Source organism: Urocitellus parryii, chromosome 4 (assembly GCF_045843805.1).
Source record: "Urocitellus parryii isolate mUroPar1 chromosome 4, mUroPar1.hap1, whole genome shotgun sequence".
Classification (NCBI taxonomy): Eukaryota; Metazoa; Chordata; class Mammalia; order Rodentia; family Sciuridae; genus Urocitellus; species Urocitellus parryii.
Genome location: NC_135534.1, coordinates 104,120,601 through 104,141,920, shown reverse-complemented (window position 1 = coordinate 104,141,920; position 21,320 = coordinate 104,120,601). Strand labels below are relative to the sequence as shown.

Here is a 21,320-nt window from a genome sequence, read left to right as displayed (position 1 = left end):
GTAAAGCAGGTCTCCTGTAGCCATCCCTTTAACACTCACCTACCATTATAGAAAACCAGGGCCTAAGTGTTGATACTGCCCTATTTATTATTCATCTTTTCAGGCAAACTGTCTCCTTGCTATGGCAACCCTATGTAGAAAAACAGAGAACGGAAGTTCTAAGTAGAAGGACTCCAGAGGTTTGGATAACAACATTTACTGAATACTTTCCATGTGCCAGGCACTGTTGCACTAACTACTTAAAGCTCAAAACAATGCTATAGTGTAGGCTATTATGTAAAGTAGGCAATATGATGGGTCATTTGATGGACAAGAAAATTAGAACATGATAAGTTTAACTAACATGCCTAAGATCACACATCTAATAAGTGGCAGGGCTGAGATTTGAACAATGACAGTTTGACTTCAGAAACCATCTAACCATCTTTGATTGTATTTTAGTTCTCACTAAATACATATCTGGCAAGTTATTCCAAGTATCAAGAGAGCCCTGGAATGGATATCTTTGTCTAAGTACATCTGGATAATCTATCAAAGGAAGTGCTAATTACTAGCAAATACTGAGTGTTGGACCCTGGAGTAAAACTGAGCTAGAATTTTGTTCTACTATAATGATTGATGTTAGGACTCAGAAAAAAAAACAAAAAACAAAACACTTTTCCTGTAAGCAGCAAGTCTTGGTAAATGTGAAGCAAAATGGACGGGCTTCAGCACAGTAGTGTAGCAAACAAGGGTCTTTTCAGCTTGGACTGGATTTCAGTGTGGGCATCTCCAGCCTTAAGCAGGGTCTCTTGATTTCTGAATCTTAATTATAGGAGCATCACAACCACCAAAAAAACCTGACTGACAATAAGGAAATTGAGGGCTGCACGTACAACTTGGTGGTAGAGCATTAACTCCTAGTGTGTACCAGGTCCTGGGCTTGATCCCCAGCACCAAAAGAAAAAAAGAAGGAAACTTTTAAGAAATAGTTATTATTTTTCTAATAAATAGACATGTAGGTCAAACACTATTTTCTTCATAGTCTATCTTGTGTTGAAAGAACCCTCTCAACATCAGTGTATTGATTCCTAATACAAACTTTTCTTACTAACTGCATCTCTGTTAGCTAAATTGTTCCAATCCATCTCCCTGTGGCCTCTATGTTCAGTCATCAAAAGTGTCTCACAAGATTTAAAGCTGTAAGGAACTTTTTTCTATTCCAGAATATTCTGATTACATTACAGAAACCAGTGACATATTTGTATTTATTTGAGGAGATTTGTATGTAATTCGAAGAACTCTCCTGTATAGCCTAAATGCTACTCCTCGCTGGCATACAGTTGGTAATTAATAAATGCTTATTGGTTGAAAAAAGAAGCAGAAAAAGGTCCTTGAAGAAGGTCCTTGACTTTTTTTAAAAAAAAAGAAAAATCAAGAATGCTACACTTTCTAATATGATCACTATCTCACTGTTGGAATAGCGTTTTAGAAATTTGCCAACATGTTCCAGTATGGGACTTCCGTTTTTCTATCCAGAACAACTGAAAGCAAATGGTTTCAAAGCAACATTTTTCCCCTCTATTTTCTTGTGTTAGAGGAACTAATCTCAGTGCTTATTTTTATTTATTTATTTATTTATTTATTTAGAGAGAGAGAATATTTTTAATATTTATTTTTTAGTTTTCGGCAGACACAACATCTTTGTTTGCATGTGGTGCTGAGGATTGAACCCGGGCCGCACGCATGCCAGGCAAGCGCGCTACCGCTTGAGCCACATCCCCAGCCCACAAAATTTAATTTATAAAGTAAAAGTATTCAGATTCTATAACACTTGCTTTTGACATATGCATTTACTTGTTTTTTTCCACAACATTATTGTTCTAGGAATATCTAATGTTACAAAATTTCTTTGCAACAACAACAAACCCCCTGTATTTTGAATGATATATATTTAACATTGATGTAGACTGAATGTGTCTATAAACTGGCACAGTGTATGTTGTTTATACATACCAATGTCTTATTTGAAGACCATTTGTCTATTAAGTGTTTAGATTTTTAAAAAGTGACCATGGGAAATAGATTTCACCCTAGTTGGTAGTTGACAGTGAAAGAGTTCCCTTAGGCATATTAATAAAATGTAATTTTTAGAGCGCATTCCACAGGCAGAGTGAGGATTCCTAACTCTGGCCAGCTTCTTATCAAAAGAAGGTATTTGGCCAAAAACAAATAATCAAACAAAAATCCCACTATTTTTATTGATTTACCTTTAAATTATTTCCGTAGGGACCATGACATTGCAAGATGGTCACACTACTTTAGCCATGATTCTGAAAGTATCAGGATATTATGACATACTTTTATTTTCCTTTCACGAAGAAAAACATTATATTTTGTGTGTGGTTTTCCTTTTTGGAAAAGGTAGACAGAATTAAAAAGCAGCTGTGAGTCACGAGCATTTGTAAATCCAGACAATATGAAGTAAGGGGATAGACTCTTACTTGCCAAAGCCATCTGCTCTGTCCTGAGAGTGTCATTGCAGACTATTCAGTCATGTTCTGTCTGCTGTGATACTATCAGTTCTTGCCCATTCCCCCTTTTGAGCTGGAGAATGTGAATGAAAACAGAAGCAAGCAACATATTGCCTAGTACCCTTGGCTAAGGATAAGACTTTAATGCCATTTAACTGTTAACCATCTTAAGATGGTTAAGACTTTAATGCTATTTAACTGTTTACAATTTTTTAAATAAAGTTCTTCATTTTCCATGGAAACAGATGTTTTAGAAATTTAACAGCCAATTAATTTGTTTCCTCTTTGGATTTTGGGATTTAGAAAAATAGAGCCCTCTTTGAAACTTGAATTGCTCTAAAAGTAATTCATTGCTAAGAAAAAAACATTATTTAAAAATGTGCTAAAATTATCAAAAATAAAGAACTGTTGGGCTGACTTCTCTGGAATTACCTTTGAACTTACCTAGTATTGACAGGAAAGTGCTTGTGAGAAACTAGACTATATACTTTCTCTCACCACCTGTAGGAAGCATGAATTTCCTGAGTAATTATTTCTTCCTTGCATTCTTCCTTTGCCTTCTGGCATACAGATGGCTTCTGTTTCCACCAGCTCAAAGTAGCTTTATGTGGCCAAAAAGAATCTATGACTCAGTTCAGACCATTCCTCTGCCACAGAGCTGAAAATGATGGCTTTGCCATGTCCTATACATTAGCATTGCCTGAGGAGTTTAAGGAACCGTGGCTTTCCCTCCTTCATAGGATCAGCCTAAAGATGTTGATAATCCAGTTCCCTAAATTTCTGCCTCAGCCTCTTCCTTGTCCGCAGTTGTTGACTGGGGATGACTGTTGTTGGTAGCCCTCTATCATAGTCTCCATTACCTGGCAATCGCCAGAGTATATGAAGTAAGGTTGCCCTCTGTTGTTTGGTTCTTACTAGTAAAATTACTAGTGGAATGACCCACACGCCCTTTGTTCTTATGTCTCTGCCTTCTCATTTCATCCAAATCGTTATTCCCCACACAAAGCTGTTTTCTAGCTAGTTCCTAGTTTTCTGACCATCGATTGATTTAGCCCATTTGGTACTAAGTTAGCCTGTGAGTGATACCTATCGAGATTATATGCCGTTTGATATGTCAGAGGTGGGAATTAAACTGTTTTGATTTATTCTTATAAAAACATGCTACCTAGGGGCTGGGGTGTAGCTCAGCAGTAGAGTGCTCCCATACCACGTGCAAGGCCCTAGGTTCGATTCTCAGCACCACACAAAAACAAATAAACAAAATAGAGATATTGTGTCCAACTACAATTTAAAAAATAAATTAAAAAAAATATGCTACCTAAAACACAAGTAACTGATGTATTTTAGGTACTATATAGGTTAAGAACTCTATGGAGTTCTGACTAGAATTTATATCCCGATTCTGCCTTTTATTATCTGATCAAGTTTTTCAACTCTGATTGTTAGTTTTTATGTCTATAAAATGCAAATAATAGTAATAGAGGTTGGTGTGTGAATTAACTTAAAGAGTTTAACACTCTATCATATAAGTGCTAAATAAATGTTAGTAATTTTGAATGATTTGCTCTAATCCTTCATTCCCTCCTTCCCTGTGTGTATTGTTTTCTGTGTATCTTTCACTCTTACTTTTTTAACATGCTAAAGGAACATCATGCTATAAGTCAAGTCCACAGGGTTTCTGGAAGAGATTTAGTTGCCAAGAATTGTTTAGGTTTCTTATATCATTGCTTCAGTGCAGCAGCTCTGCCCAAGTGCAGGCATCTCCTCAGGTGGTCACCCACTAACATGAAGGGAAGATTATTCTGTATAACTTTAGAAAAGATCACTGAGAACGTACCCGTGTGGGAGATGTTAAAAACCATCCAGTTACCTTTTTGGCCCCATGTAGTGCCACATCTAAATCTTAAGTGAAACAATAGTTTTCTGGTTATTTCAGCTTAAAGTGTGAAGCATGCCTATATTCTTATGGATTTTAGGATATTGAAGTCGTTAGGGCCTCTTCCATGTCAGCTATCTTGGTAGTCACTGGGGATGCACACCTCTGTAAGCCACAGGGACCACCCTTGAAGGATTCTTAGTCTTCCTCAGATCTAAGGTTAGGAGCCCTTCTAATGGCATCTCAAATGCCAATCTCAACATTTCTAGTGAATGTAAGCTTACTACTACTTCATAGGACAAATGGTTCCCTTGTCACAGTCGCGTGACTTGGAATTGATGGTGGTGTGTCCAAGGAGTTCATCCTATCTACTTGTTTCTGGACTTACTTTTTCAAGTAAAATCTTACCCAGAACACTGATGTATAAAATAGGTAAAATTAGCTGTGCTACACTCGTGACCTTGCCTGCTGGACTGGCCCCTCCTCAGATCCTGATCATTAAAAAGATTCATCCTGGGCTGGGGTTGTAGCTCAGCGGTAGAGTGCTCACCTCGAATGTGGAAGGCACTGGGTTTTTCAGCACCATATAGAAATAAAATAAAGTTATTGTGTCCATCTACAACTAAAAAAATGTTTTTTTTAAAAAAAAAGATTCTTCCTACAGCAAACCTGTGACTTCCTAATTATTCTAAATTCAAGCCCTTAGCACAGAATAAATCTACTTTGTTGTCATCTTTGTAAATGACCCTTCAGATATTGAAGGACACCCACCATGCCCCTTCCTACCCACACCTTCTCTTCTCCAAGATAAATCAGCCTCGCTGCCTTCACCCTGTCTTCAGGTGGCATGTTTTCAAAGTTTAGTCAGGAAATTCTTTCTTAAGTTCCGTCTTTTCTTACCTTAGAAACTTGAGGCAGAGTTTCTGTGAAACTGTCTTAGGTGAACTTAAAGTTGGTTTTTAATCCCTTACCATCTTCAATATTTTTGTCCCTCCTCAAGCCAAATACTTTCAACTTCTTTGAGAGATTTATTATCAAAGACAAAAAGAAAAAAAGATGTTTCCTTCTTAGCTGGAGTCACGCTGACAATCTTCATTCCCATTTTAGGACCCTGCCCATTACAGGAGCTCGCTCTCCTCACAGTCATCATGCCTGTCAGCACAGCAGGACTCGCCTGCTCTGGGCATCCTCTAGTTAACGTTATGTTGGCGTATCAAGTTTCATGGGCCCACAGTGATTTTTACTGCAGAGACCGCTTGGCGTCTCGCACAGAGCAGATGAAAGCAGCCTCCGAAGGGAAGCTGCTTTTCTGGCACACACAAGCAGAGCAGCATATTCCTGCATTGCCCAGAGTACTTCAGTTTCATTCAGCATCAAAGGCTCTGGCCTTTGGGAGGGAACAAGTGATGGGACCATTTTAGACATTAAAATAGAGTACTTGTTGGCATCTGAAAAGCTGATGTTTTACACCCTTTGATCTGAGGACCCATCATCTTTGCACTCTTTCAAATTGACTATCCTGTGGTTGGCTGTGTTTTTAGGTTCAGGAACATTTATTCCCTTTATTTTCATCCGCTTTCCATAGTTTATATAGAACAGTATATTCAAATCTTCTTTAATAATTTCATGAGCTGTATAACACAGAGAAAGTACGAATTGATGATGCTACTCAAACATTCTGCATTTTGTCATATTTTACCATCTGTGCAGCAGATGAGAAGTGTTAGATTTTGTTCCTTTGGATATTATGTAGGGCAGACAAGATAAAAAGCTCTTGTCCTTGAGGCATTGGCATCGTAACCAGCAGTTCTTGCTCTGGGACCTGTAGACATTTAGGGAAACTATGGCAAGCTTCTTTAACATTTTGAACAGTGAAAAATTACATGATGGTTTCTGTGTATAATTTCTTGGGCAGAATTTTCTGGACATTTTCAAAGGTATCCAAGCCAAATAATGATTAAGGACAACTAAATAGAGGTTTCAAGGTCCTCAAATTGAATGAGATATATAGATAGATAAATAGATAGAAAGATAGATAGATTGATTTTCATTAGGACTTGTTGTGGCAGTTTTTTGTTTTGCTTTGTTTTTAAGGAAATCGCCTTGAAAAAAAAAATAAAATCCCTGTTTTAACTCAAGCTTGTATCCGAATGTCATTTGGCCTTGGTCATCTCATTTTAAGCACTAGTGTGTGTGGAGATCAAAGGAAAACAAACGAGTGCCATCTAGAGGCCTTGACAACAACTTCCCAACTTTCAAAGAAGGCCTGGCCTTCTCCCTATGGAGAGGTCATTAGCTTTAGCAGCTTTCTAAATTAAGGACATTTTTTTCCCTTGTGTAATTATAGACCATAGACATGTCTGTCAGTGAAGCTACAGTTGTGCGATCTAGCCTTGCTACTCTGAAAACATAATTTTAATGAAGCTTAACATTTTAGATGACATTTACTGTTGTTTTAGAGGGATGCAAAAACTGTAGTCTTTTGGATCTCTACATGTGAATGTACTTTTAATCATACCACAAGAACAAATTGGTACCTGATATAAAGTAATTTTGATTTAGGAACTTCTTTGTATTTTAAAGCTAGAGGATATTAAAAATTAAGAGTGGAATAGCATGGTGTTTGCCAAATGCTGTGGAAATGGCAGAGTTAAATTTTCCCTGGAAAAATAGATCAACCAGAATTTATATCAGCCTAAAAATGTATAACACAGTAATCAGGAGCACAGCTTCACATTACTTTACAACATTGAGTACATTAACTTGTCAAAATCATGTTTCTTCTTCATTTATAGATGGGGCTAATGAGAGTGTCTGATATAAGGTTGTTGTAAAGATTCAGTGAAATATAAAACATTTACACAAATAAAGTCTTATTTGATTAGGGTCAGGATTAAATATAATAAATACTTATTTGTGTATTCAGTAGATATTTATTCAACTCTCCTAGTAAGTGTAATAACCATTTTTGGTATTGGATATTCAGTATGTCCATGGCAGTGAAAATGACTTATATTGTGGTAGGAGAGACATAAACAAGTAAATATATAAACAAGACAAGTTCACAAATCATTCGTGTGAAGAAAATTCATGAAATGTAATAAAGAGTGACTGGCAGCCTGCTTTAGAGTAGGTGGTAAGGGATGAGCTTTCCAAGGAACTGACATTTAAGCTTTTACCTGAATGACAAGATCTGAGAAGTAACCATTAGAGCTAAAGAAGGGAGCAAATGTAGAAGCCAGTGGGTGGGAGTGTGCAGAGCATGTGCAAAGACTAGGCAGGGCCTCAGAGGCCCAGGACTTTGGATTTCATTCTGAGGATTAAGGGAAGAGACTGTGGAGTTATATGCAAGGTAACAATAGGCCCAGATTTATGCTTCAGAAAAATTCCATTTGCTTCTCTATGGATCAAGCCTGGAAGCAGAAAAGGCCAGTGAAGAGATTTGCAGGTGTCTAAATACACTGTAATGGTGGCTTGGATGAAGATGTTGAATTAATGGTTCAGGGATTTGGATCCACTATCAGCTCTTCTCTCTGCCTAATTTTTACCATTTCTAAAATGGGAATGATGATAATACATTCCTCTTAGGATTGCTATAGGATTAAATGAGATAATAACAACGTAAAATGCTTAGAAGAATGTGTTAATACTGCTACTGTATTATCACCTGCAACCTTTGTCATGACTGCTACTCCCACATGATTTTCAGTAGCTCCAATTTGCAGATGAGAAAAATGAGAAATAGAAGATGGTTTTGAAATCTGAATATAGGTTTCTTGATTTTTTTTTAACCTATTGTTTTTTTCTGCAGCGAAACCTATAGTATGTGTTCCCAGAGAAAAATATCTGTTGATCTGAATCGCTCACTCACAGCTTCGTTTTTGTACCTGTGAATGTTTACATAACCTTGGAAAAAATTCTACATAAGCCTAGCTGAATCCCAGCGTATGGTAAAGAGGTTGTCTCTGCCTGTTCCTCTCTCCATATATACCTTATACCATCATAAATGTCAAATTCCCTGAGTTTTGAAGAGTCATATTGTACAGCAAAACCCAAATCATTAAAATGTACCTAATAAAACACATATGGAAGATAGAACTGAATATTTTGAGAACCTTGAGAGAAACTAAATCTCTTTAGAGGATATTCTTCTCTCCATTAATTGTATTAAATGGGGCCATACTTAATATAAATAAATTAAATCCGTGGATTATCCCCAGATTTTTCTGGTCAGACTTTCAGTGAAAGCATTTGCCATACTGTCACATCTTCACCTGTCTCTGCTTTGCCCACCCCTTTCTGGAGTAAGAAGTGTGATAGGTAAGAATCAAAGAAAAAGAGAGACAAAAATTAAAAGCAAGGAGCTTAAGAAGCTACCTGCTGGTCTTGCCTGTAAGTTCCTCAGATCCACTGGTGCCTGCCCTCACCAGAGACTGAAGGCAGGCTGTTTGTCTGTTACAGAATGTGAGCACTTGATCCGTCACATGTTGGTGTTAGACCCAAATAAGCGCCTCTCTATGGAACAGATATGTAAGCACAAGTGGATGAAGATAGGAGATGCTGACCCCAACTTCGACAGGGTGAGCTGGCCATCTCTTGCCTTGGGGATCTCCTCTTAGAGCTACAGCAGTCTCTTTTGCATGTGATTATAATCTGGACATGACCTGAAAAGATGGGTAGGCACAAGGTACAAACTGTTGGGTAATATTAAAGTAGCAAGGGAAGAAAACAAAGACTGTAAAAATCAGCTAAACTGCTGGAGAATGGTGAGACTGGTTCCCTACTGTTTTTTTCCCAAATTTTAGTTTGTTTTTGGCTTTCAAGATACTGCAGCCCACAGTTTGGGAGCTCTCTTACCATAGGGATGTCTCCTTTCTCTTATCTTAGTGTGCTCAGTGGTTTCTGTAGCCTATCTTTTCAAAACCATTGTGACTATCCGAGGTACCCCAAGGAGCTCAGGAAACAGGCGATCTTATCTGCTCATAGCCATTCACCAGAGATGTCTTGCTTAGACTCCGAGGCCAAAACACCCTCAGCTAGGGTGCATGGAACAGCTTGGTCATTGTATATGATATGCCACATGGAGGTGATTAATTGGGGATTTGACTACTTGCATCTTTTCATGTTACAGTTAATAGCCGAATGCCAGCAACTGAAGGAAGAAAGGCAGATGGACCCTCTGAATGAGGATGTCCTCTTGGCCATGGAGGACATGGGACTAGACAAAGAGCGGACACTACAGGTATCTAGGAAGGAGTGGAGAACAAAGTGAGGTGTAGTAGTCCTTCCTCTATCCTGCATTTTCTATTCTTTCTCCTTCCTGAGAACTTGGGTCTCTTTGCTTTCCTCCTTTTTCTCTTCCTCTGCCCCTCCTGGGCCTGGGAAGGAAGGAAAGAAGGTGCTTTGGTCTTCTGATGTTATTATTGAAAGGGTTTTGGTCATTGACATGCCATTTCATCAGGGTTTTTTACTTTTTTCCCCCCTTCTCTCTTGGTAGTCATTAAGATCAGATGCCTATGATCACTATAGTGCAATCTACAGCCTGCTGTGTGATCGACATAAGAGACATAAAACCCTGCGTCTCGGAGCACTTCCTAGCATGCCCCGAGCCATGGCATTTCAAGCACCAGTCAATATCCAGGTGGGCAATGTCTCCAGTGATCTAGTTCAGGATACGTAACACCAGGGGGTAAGGGTTAGCTGCTGCTCACCAACCCTAAGTCAAAGGAGTTTCCTGTTCTTCCATACTTCTATCATCTCTTCATTTGTCAGAGACCAATCAAGACTTGAACCTTTCTTTGACAGAGAGGATGGCTGGTAACAATGATTGCTTTCTTCTTTTCTTTCTTTCTTTTTTTTTTTTAAGAAATAGCCAATCATTGGAATACTGTCCTCTCTAAAGAATGCTTACTTATTGTGACTTCTAAGGGCAGAGGAACCAAAGACTTTAGCAGTCAGGACTACTTTGAAAAGCTATCATTATTTCCCTCTAATGTTTAAGGTATTTGTGTATACTTATGTACTACTTCACAGGCGGAGCAGGCAGGTACCGCTATGAACATCAGCGTTCCCCAGGTGCAGCTGATCAACCCAGAGAACCAAATTGTGGAGGCAAGTAGCATCCTCTGATAGTTGCCAATGAAACCACTTTCTTTCCCATATCTACATTTCCTTTCCTTCCTTCCTATTTCTAATTGGTTGTGTTTCCCTCCCGCCTCAGCCGGATGGGGCAGTGAACTTGGACAGCGATGAGGGTGAAGAGCCTTCCCCTGAAGCACTTGTCCGCTATTTGTCAATGAGGAGGCACACAGTGGGTGTGGCTGATCCACGGTGAGTGTCTGGAAAACAGCCCTGCCAAGCACCAGGGCAGAAGATTCCTACCTGGCTTTTTCATGGCATGTTTTTTCTACTTTATGCTCTCTCCCAGATGAGATCTAAATTAAGTGGCTAAGATAAGTTTTAACCCTTAACACATCCTGGTAGATCAACATGGATTTAATTTAAAAATTGCGCAGTATCCGTGGGGCTCTAGTGGGCTGTTAGCAATCATCATGCCAGTTAATCACAGTACTTTGGTGAGGAGTGTGATGGTACCTTTGCCCACAAAGATTGAGGTCTTTGAATCTAAGTTACACAGAAATACCTCTTAAAATTCATCTAAATTTGACAGCTTTTAGAAACATTTGCCACATGTTATAATGCAAGACTCGTCTAGGAAGGGAGAACAAGTGATGTGATATATATCTGGACTGACTTATTTTTATATGTAAGTGAACAAGAATTCAGAAACACACCAATTTCTCAAAGTGTTTTCCCAAAGCTGTCTTTCACAGTGTTCCCTGATGCCCTCACTCTGGGGAAAAGGACTGAAGGCCAGCTCACTCCATTTTTGTTCTCAAGTTGAGAACTCTCAATATTAAAAATAGCCTACCTCTTTTATGAATATTTTCTTTGCTGAGTAGGAAAGAGAAGGTTGTAGCAAGAGTTCTGAGAGTTCAACTAGGGGCAAAGCTGGTTTTCTTATAAATATCTCTTTTCTCTGAGTGAATTTCCAAAACTCCCATGCCTGCTGATTTGCTTGCTTTATGTTTCTTGTTCTCGGCCAATGATCAAACAGGCAATAAGGGGAACATTCTGTCCCCACACAGTGTGTCAGCTTCAAAGGGGTGGAGTCCTGGGTCGCTGTTAGTGCAAAGGTCTCTTATTTTAAAGTCTGCCGTAGAACCTACTGTTGCAGTATGACAGCCCTGTACATCCAGTACTTATCTGTCCTGTCAGCACTGACAGGAGTAATTGCATTCTTTCCCTGGTGAATCAGTTGCTACTTCAGGCAACCATTGTCTTAGCAGTGGCTCATGTTCCCCAGAAACTTGCTGTTCACCTCCGAGCTTTTAAAACCTGACCTGGACTCGTGCCAGTGTTTCCTCTTGACTCAGAGCTGTTGGTTTTACTGAGTGGTCAATGAAAAATAGCTGTCCCCAATCCCAGGAAGTAAAATGTCAGAATCAAATTCACACATTAGGCTTCTGCTTTGCTTTGGACTCTTGGAATAGAAATTGAGGAGAAAAGTAAAAAATAAAATAAACTCTATTAAATAACAGTATCATCAATTTGGGGATTTAAGTACCTCTGAGAAAGAATGTTAACCACATTTCTCTGTCTTCCTGTTTTCTGTCAGCACGGAAGTTATGGAAGATCTGCAGAAGCTCCTTCCTGGCTTTCCTGGAGTCACTCCTCAGGCTCCATTCCTGCAGGTGGCCCCTAACATGAACTTCATGCACAACCTGTTGCCCATGCAAAATTTGCAACCAACCGGGCAGCTTGAGTATAAGGTACTTTTGGTGTGGGGGAGGTATTGCCCCAGGAAAATAAATGAACTCCTGAGAGACTTTGAGGATTTCCGTATAGAAAAGAATGGTCTCCTTTGTAAAGCAATTTGAGTGAGAGAGGGAGGATTTCTGTAGTCTACATCATGATTAAAGAATCATGAGTGTAATGCATTCCATTACTGTCATGTATGAAATAAATAAGAGAAAAAGAAGAGCAAAAAAGAACCCTGTAATTTAAGTGGACTGGAATTCTGCTGTTTTTACCCTTCTTTCCCCCTATTTTACGAGTCAATCCTGCCCACTCTTCTGCTTGTAGGAGCAGTCTCTGTTACAGCCACCCACCCTACAGCTGCTGAATGGAATGGGCCCCCTTGGCCGGAGGGCATCAGATGGAGGAGCCAACATCCAACTGCATGCCCAGCAGCTGCTGAAGCGCCCACGGGGACCCTCCCCACTTGTCACCATGACACCAGTGAGTAGCAACACAGAACCCAGCTGATTTTCTCAGAGGCTTTTGATAAGAAGGTTGTGTACCTGAGGTTGGGAACCCAGGGCCCACCTAAATGTCTGAATTCCCTCTTTCTCCAAAATTTTGATGCTCAGTATATTCCCATTTTCTTCAGTCTAGTAGACTTTTCCAGTATTTATTCTTGATAATTCACCAGATCATTTCATTTCTACTCAGAACCCTGCTCCTGGAAAGGCTCTTCCTCAACAGCTGCTTACAGGCACCCATGTTAAATATGGCCTTATTCCTGCAGCTTAGAGGCTTCTCACAGACAACTTTCCCCTGACGGACAGAAGGCAATTGAAATAAACAGCCCTCTTTGGAATTAATTGCTTTTTAAAATAAAAAAATTTAAATGGATCTTTTATTTATTTACATGCAGTGCTGAGGATCGAACCCAGTGCCTCACACATGTCAGGCAAGTGCTTTACCACTGAGCCACATCTCCAGCCCAAATTAATTGCTTTTTTAGACAGGTTTCCAAAATTGCCATCTCAACTTCCTTTTTTCTTTTGATCAACATCATCTCAAATTTTGCTAGAACCTCGATTATTTGATTATTCAGCTTTGGCCTAGCCAATTGGTATCTCTCAATCACACTGTTTTTTGTCTGGGGGGGTGGTACTACTGGGGATTGAACTCAGGGCCTTACACATGCTAGGCAAGTGCTCTACCATTGATATACCCCCAGCCCTCTTTATAGTCGCCCAGGCTGGTCTCCAATTTCCAATCCTCCAGTCTCAGCCTCTAGAGTAACTGGGATCACAGGCATGTACCACTGTAACCAGCCACACTCTTTCTGTGACAACCACATTCAAAGATTTTTTTTTTCTCCTCTGAGTTCAGTTTATTTCTGGTTATTTTTCTCTCATAGGTCATTCATTCATTCATTTATTCATTTTCATCATACAATAAGATTGGGTACTAACTATATTCATAGTGCTTAAGTGACATTTTAGGGTAATGCTTCTCAAACTGTCTGTAGCTGGGGACTTTTTTGTACCAGGGATTGAACCCAGTGGTGCTTAACCACTGAGCAACATCCCTAGCCCTTTTTTGTATTTTATTTAGAGACAGGGTCTCATTGAGTTGCTTAGGACCTTGCTAAGTTGCTGAGGCTAGCTTTGAACTTGAGATCCTCCTGTTACAGCCTCAGCCTCCCAAGCCACTGGGATTATAGGCATGTGCTACCACACCTAGCTCAATAATTATTGAACTTGATAATTCACCAGATCATTTCATTTCTACTCAGAACCTTTTTTTTTAATTCTTCAATCCATTGTCAACTGATATCTTTGTAAAATACAGTAAAAGTGAATCACTAGAAAAATGAAATTTTAAAAACATAACAAAATACAGGGCTAATTTTTAAATTTAATTCAATAGACAAAATTATACCATTAATTGTTATAAAGTCTCTAGCAACTTACTGTTTATACCTACTGTTTGTATCTATACTTTTCTTATCATGGATTGGTAACAAAATACTTTATAGACTGGTATAAGTCCATTTACCAAACTTTCAGTTATCACTGCAGTCAAGAAAACAAAAGAATTATATATCATAGTTGTTGATGTAGTGAGTTTATGATATGGGAAAACAAGATGAACCTATCTATGTGAAGTATCTGAACAATAGTAACAGACCATGTGTGAATAGGTGCCAAAGTGAATAACATAGATTATTAGAGGGCAGAGATATGCAGGGCAGGATCAATATTGGCTAGGAAGGGGTCAGGGACAGCTTTTTTGGGGTGGGATAACACTCTGTTCACTAGAACTGTTTCTGCCAAGGTCACTAACAAGCTCTTGTTGATAAATCCAGTGGGCATTTTTAATCTTTATCTTTTTGGATGTCCCAACTCCATTAGTCACTGTTGACCATTTTTTCCCTTGAACTATTTTCTTTTTTTGGCTTTTGTGCCAGCACACTCTTTGTTTTCCTCCTACTCCTCCTTTTCAGATTTCCTTTCTGCTTGTTCCTCGAAGTTGACAAAACCTCCAGAATTTTATCTTAGACCCTGTTCCTATCTCACTTGACATACCCTCTGCATGATTTTGTTTACTCCCATAATTTCAGTTGCCATCTGATTCTCCACCCAGAACGCTCTTCTGAGTTCTAAACATCTGTGTGTGTGATTGCCTGTGGATAGCTATAGTTCATTATCTCACAAGTACTTAAATTTTAGTGAGCATACCCCAAATGAACTTACCACGAATCTGTGAAACCTCTTCCTCCCCTTGCATGACAGTAAATGACACTGTCGTTCTCTTGGTTGGTTACACAGGCTAGGAACATGGATTTTCTCTTTAACTCTTCCCTTTCCCTTATTCCCTCTGTTAAATCAGTTGTCTAACGCCTGTGAATTAAAGATCTTCTCCTCCTGTTCGCCACCCTTTTCTTAATTCAGATCACTGTCACCCATTGCCTTGATTAACATGGTGGACTCCTAACTGGCTTCCTTGCTTCCAGTCATCTCCTGCTCCCTGCCACCAGCCCTTTTTACCCTGCAACTAAAGAGAGCTAATTTTTCAAGTACAAATCTTATGACATCATGCTCCTACTTAAGTTCTTTAGTGATTCACCACTGCCCTTCTTAAAATAAACTTCTTTGTGTAGTATTCAAGGTCATTGTTACTGGTGACAGTGTCCCTCCCCTGCCTTAGCTATAGTCCCTTCCTGCCTGATTGTTCACTTTGCCCTTACAGAATTATCATAAAAGAACTGGAAACCCTGGAAGCATTCAAATGATGGAATTTTTTTAACAAGTTTTTTGTTTTGTAATTATCTTCCATTTTTAAAAAATGCTCTTTTATGGTAAATAAACATGAGTTTTGCTCTAGTGGCTAAGGCATGGTAGAAGGATACGCAGCATTCCAGTCCTCAGGCAGATGGAGATAGGACTACAGTCATGCGTTGTAGTGGTTTTCATTTCACTTGCATGTTTTGGTGGGTAACAGCTATTTTAGGGCATTGAATCACAACTACACAATTATATGTTATATACAAAAATGTTCTCTAAAAACATCATTATGCTTTTCTGGAGTTAAGACATCGAAACACTGGAAATGACGTTAATATGAAACAACAGGTCAGTTCCTAGACTTGCTAGGTAAATAGTTTTAAATAGTTTTCAGGCTGTCTAACAAGCTCAGGCTTTCTCTTTTCTCTTAGTCTAGACTTTTCCTCTTTTCTTAGTTAGGTCCTGTATATCCTTTAGGTCTAAGGTTACCTCCTCCAGAAAGCCTTCCATGATTCTCAAGGACCCCCTTCTGTTGAGTGTGGAGAACTTGGTCATGTTTTTTAATTGTTTGTTTGTCTCTGTCTTCCACTAGACTGTAAAATGAGGTCAAGGACTCTTGTCTGTAAATCTCACGTTTTATTCCGTAATATAGTAGGCATTCAGCTATTTGTTGAATAAATGAGTCAATGAATGAAGAGTAAGAGGAAGAAATCTGAATTAATATCACCTGAGCAAGGTAAAAATGGGAAAATGGTATATCAAAGTTCCATGTCACCCAGGTGTCCTAGAAGAGTATCATTAATGAGAAAGTTAACAGAAAATCTTGCTCCAAACCCAATTACTAGAATATCTAGAAACATTAGAGAATAAGCTGACATCTTGAGCTTTTCCTTCCTGTCTCTCTTCAGGCAGTGCCAGCAGTAACCCCTGTGGACGAGGAGAGCTCAGATGGGGAGCCAGATCAGGAAGCTGTGCAGAGGTAATGTGACATCTGGCAGTGCTTGCAGAACGTCCTTGGGCAGGCTCCCCCTGCAACCAACGAAAGGTCACCTCTGCCCAAGGAGGTGGTACAGTGCAGCTTCAACATTTGTGTGGTCTCTTTGCTCAAGCCAGATGGCATGTTCCTCCCCACATGGAAGTAACAGAAGACTACCCAGAAAATTTCATTTCTGTAAGCACCATTGGAAGTCCCCTAAGTGACAGCAATAACCATAAGAACTTTTTCTCTCCTCCCTCCTTCCTTCCTTGTCCCCTGCCTTCATATTTGCAACTCTGATAGTATTCACAAGGCACAAAGCCTGCTCCTACCTGCCAAGAACTGTTTACTGAAAAGGAGTTGGAGATTTGGGATGACAGTGATCCTAGCTAGTCTGGCCATGGACCTCTGGCATGGACTCTTCCAGGAGAATGAATGAATACCTCTTGTACTGTTTGCTGTGTGTTTCTTCCACTCCCTTGTACCAACAAAGAGATATTGAAAAAAAAATATGGGATTTGGGCCAGGGACAGATGCAAATATCCATTGTTTGCAGAACCTTGTTGAGAGATGTCTAATTCACAGAGACGGCAGTGACCATCAGGCATGCTGTACTGTTCATTTGACCTCAGTCCCATTAGCCCGGGTCCTCAGCTCCATGCATGTCCCCTGGTGGGAGTTGTCTTTCTTATTTTCTGGGGAGGGGTTTCACCAGAATTCAGCATGTATTTTCCCAGAAATCCAGGTGTTCTTCAAGATTATATGTTTTCCCTTGAGGAAAGTTGAAATAAAATGGTTTTCGTGGGCTCTTGGGGAAACTTCGGGTGTCTTTATCAAATGGATATTAAATCACTGAAGACTTACTCTTTAGCAAGTTTACATACTGCTAATTATAGTCTGTTAACTGACTTTAGTTGAAATGGGCAAGGTAGATAAGAATGAAACAATACCGGTTTTTCAGAACCTGATGGTTGCTGGCCAGGACTCTCTTCCCACTACCAGGAGCTCCGTATGAGAGCTGCTGTTCAAAATGAAGCTGGTCCCATGTGGAAAGAAAACCATATTGAACGGAGTTGTTAGGTGGGCCAGCTTCTTCTGCAGTTTATTCAATAGGAGGAAAAATGTGATGACTTTTTCCCCTCGATGCTGTTATTTCTGTAGTTTGCTGATAACAGGGTATGTAAGGTTGCAGACAAGCCCTGCTGGTGTCATGAAGAGATGAGGAATGAAGAGGTTCACTGCCTTCCCATCTTAAAAGGGACAGCAATATTTTATTTTAGCTTCTTTGTTCTTGGACTTTACTTCCTTCAGCCCCACCTTCTTCCTTTAGACCTGCATTTTAAGGATTAATTTCCATCGGCTTTGATAGAATGGAAAGGAATAGAACTTCTCTTTTTCGTACCCAAGAAGAACCGCAGTGGTGTGGAAGCCATCCACCAGACAAAGGGGACTGGTATCTTGTGGGTGGTGCTGCCAAAGTGTGCGTCTAGAAAGTCTTCAGAGAAAAAGTCATCAGCTTGTAATTCTTGAGCTTTTGAAACCCTTTGGATTTCCTGCCTTGCCTTTCCTCTCCCCTTAAAAACAATTCTAAACACTCCACATGGTTTCATTTCTTCATCTTCTTCAGAATATGGGTCCAGTTTTTCTTCTCCAATGATTAATCCCAGATCATGAGGGAAGAGGTAGTTCTGAAATTCATCCCTAAATAGAAGAGTCTGTTTTCTATGAACTCTAGGAAGAACATCCTCAAAACCTGGGGTCTGTAGGACCAAGAAACATATCCTCCTTGGCTCATCTCTAAGAATAGGCCTTAGGGCTCATTTTCTCTGACTTGTATTTCAGAAATTTGGAGGGAAAAGAGAAATGAAATTAACATGTAGAAAATAAATTCTTCTGTTGAATGGAATTAAATAAGGAAAATTGATCTTCCTATCTTTTCGAGCTAGATCTGCTTTCTCGCTTCTCTTCACTGAGTACTCTTAAGTTCAAACTTCAGTATTAAGCCAACTTTTGTTGGCCAGTTAGTCATCGACTCAGGAGTCTGTTTTTTGTGGAGCACCTTTTGAGCTCTGGCACTATTTCCCTGAGTGCTTTGGATTAACTTCTGTGCTTCTGATGGAGGAGTATTCCTGTCTGTCTTTTTTACTATGAAATGTGCTCCTGCTTGTTGCAGGTACTTGGCAAATAGGTCCAAAAGACATACACTGGCCATGACCAACCCTACAGCTGAGATCCCACCGGACCTACAACGGCAGCTAGGACAGCAGCCTTTCCGTTCCCGGGTCTGGCCTCCTCACCTGGTACCTGATCAGCATCGGTGAGTAGCCACATGACAGTGTGAGCTCCTTGAGGTTCATGGACAGGCCCTTTCTGACTAGTCTCCCATTGATGGTGACTATCTTTAAGTAGAAGCCATCTGTCATCCTGAACTCACATCTTCTCAGCTCCTTGCACTAAGTATTGCACAGGGCAAAGGTTCTCTACTGGGCCTTGAAGCAATGCTAGATTCTTCTTTCCAATTATCTTGCAGACCTTTTTATTGTCTACAGCTGATTCCCATGACTCTAGATATTGACTCATAGATAAATTGAACTTGAGACCTTCAAGGAAGTGAAGCCCTCAGAAGGTCAACTGGAAATAAAAGGATTTATAGTAATATTTATAGTAATTCAGTAAACTTGATCTTTAATAATTTATCACCTTCAAAAGAGTAAGCACTTCATATCATGTTACCATTGAACAACAGGCTGGATATGGAGGAAGATACATCCCTTGTGCATGGTAGAGCAGGGAGGCAGCATCCTTTTGAGTGATGTGCTGGAGAAGTCATTCTTTGAGTGTTCAGATAGCAAAATCTTTTGCTAACTCTCTGTTAACATTTAGAGTTCATTCTCTTGAAGAAATAAAAATGAGTTTAACTTTCCTGACCAGGAAAACTTCATCAAATCCAAGTGAGCTTGAAAACAAAGGAGATGATACTTTGGTAGAGTAAGAAGATGATGATTGTCTTCTGTGAATACCGTGATGACAAAAAATCTTAGCCACTCCATTCTGAAGCTGTCCACATGCTGATAGGCCGCACTTTCAAAGTTACCATCAATTGCTCAAGCATATTTTACTTGAGTCTTTTCAGGGGGACAGTGAAAAGCAATCTTAATTGGGAAGGTTGAGTAGCTGATACAGTCTAAGGAGATCCACTTTATGGCATGTTTTTATGAAATCTTGCAACCACTGCACACTGCAAGCAGGATGCAGTGTATTTATGTACTAGTTACCCGTTTTGACATCATGTAATCAGCAGAGACAGGTGAACTCTGAGCAGACCGGGACTTAATTAGTGCCACGTTGGAACTCTGGAAGAAGAAAGATAAGCTTTTATAAATGGCTGTGAATAATTGAGTAAAAGTAGCTGTTAGGAGTAACAAGAATGAAGATTCTCAACTAAAACTCTCATGACACAGATAGTCTTTTTCAAATGAAAATCTCTCAGGACCTGTGTGGCTGGCACACATTGAAGCACACTTCGAGGGATTTTCGAGAACTGCCTCCACCGCCGCACCCCCACCCCACCCCCACCCTCCGCCATAAATTTCCTTTTTGTAACTCTGGGTTCTAACCTTGTGCCCAACAGATGCTTTATGACTTCTTCTCATCTCCATCTTTCCTGCCCTTCCAGTCTGACACTGCATTGTTCAGCCCTCGTGGGGGTCTTTTATGTTTAGCTTATGTCCTTTGAGGATCTTTGTTTAATTCTAGGTGTCCCTTGGGAGTTACTTTTCCAGGGAAACATGAGGATCAGCACATTTCCATGTCAGCCTTTGTCACAGACCTTATATTCTGTTTACACTTGTTACTAAAGGAAGACTGCATTGGCCCTCAGCTCTGTTTATGTGATATCCACCCTGCCTACAATCATTGTCAAGGCCTTGCCTGCTAGAAATCTGTCTGCTGTCTGTTTCTATGTGAACACTCTTGATAAAGTGTTTCAAGGTTTCTGTGGCCAAAGGCAGTTTGAATTGGAAGCAAATGAATGCTTTATGAGTGACAGATTGTGTAAGGTGGGGCATTTGTTTAAACTCAGCATGTCTTTGTGGGGTGACTGTACAAATATGTAACACAAAGAGTTTCAAGTTAGTCTTCAAGGGAAAAGAGAAACTTTCCAAGTCCATAACCACTGAAAATGGATCATCTAGATAGGTTATTGAATTTCTTTCTTTCTTTTTCTGGAGAAAATGATAAAAGAACAGTATGTGTATTTGTTCTTCTGAGGTATAAGAGTGAAATCCAACATGGGACAGAAGAGGGATCTGTTCAGACTTTCCATTCCTAGAAGTATGTAATTTAAATTTTTTAAAAAATTCTAAGGTGTGAAAAAAAAATTAACACAAGATGGAATCTATCCAGGTGGGGAACTAATTTTGTTTGAAGAGTTTAATGGGAGAGTATAATGTGAGGCTGTCTTGAGTTTGAATGTGATTGCTAATAAAAATAAAATCAAGCACAAGTGTTACCATCAGTGCTTCTAAAATGAACAACTCCATCAGAACTGTTCCTCTGAAGTTACTGTGCCCGACTGATCTTGGGATCAGTCTCTTCTCAACCTGAGCTTCTGAAAAAAATCATGAAATACCTGAACCTGGGATGTTATTGCTCTGATGACAGAGAATGGTTTTTGTGTAGAAACATTGTATTCACTGCTTGAAGAACACAGCTTTCTGAATGAATCAGAAATGTGTCTGTTATTCAAAAATATTGACAGCATAGGAGTTGAATTTGAGGAGGAAAATAACACTTGCTTTCTCTCAAAAAAATCTGAAGTAAAGACAGAAAAGAGAAGTTTTTAGAACGTGCTCCTGAAATCAGCTTTCATGATC

At 39.6% G+C, this 21,320-nt stretch overlaps 1 protein-coding gene across 3 annotated transcripts in view; it reads left to right on the top strand.

Annotated features, from left to right (window-relative positions):
* Nucleotides 1-21,320, top strand: part of Sik3 (SIK family kinase 3) — a 240,151-nt gene that overhangs the window by 201,068 nt on the left and 17,763 nt on the right. The window contains exons 7-15 of one of the 3 annotated variants that reach the window (XM_026396324.2): nucleotides 8,851-8,969; nucleotides 9,521-9,631; nucleotides 9,887-10,030; nucleotides 10,423-10,500; nucleotides 10,610-10,719; nucleotides 12,068-12,221; nucleotides 12,535-12,690; nucleotides 16,379-16,449; nucleotides 18,620-18,763. In XM_026396324.2, the coding sequence (XP_026252109.2) occupies nucleotides 8,851-8,969; nucleotides 9,521-9,631; nucleotides 9,887-10,030; nucleotides 10,423-10,500; nucleotides 10,610-10,719; nucleotides 12,068-12,221; nucleotides 12,535-12,690; nucleotides 16,379-16,449; nucleotides 18,620-18,763 (1,087 nt within the window). The remainder of the gene's footprint in view (nucleotides 1-8,850; nucleotides 8,970-9,520; nucleotides 9,632-9,886; nucleotides 10,031-10,422; nucleotides 10,501-10,609; nucleotides 10,720-12,067; nucleotides 12,222-12,534; nucleotides 12,691-16,378; nucleotides 16,450-18,619; nucleotides 18,764-21,320) is intronic. The other 2 variants (XM_026396325.2, XM_026396326.2) reach the window with 2 other exon arrangements.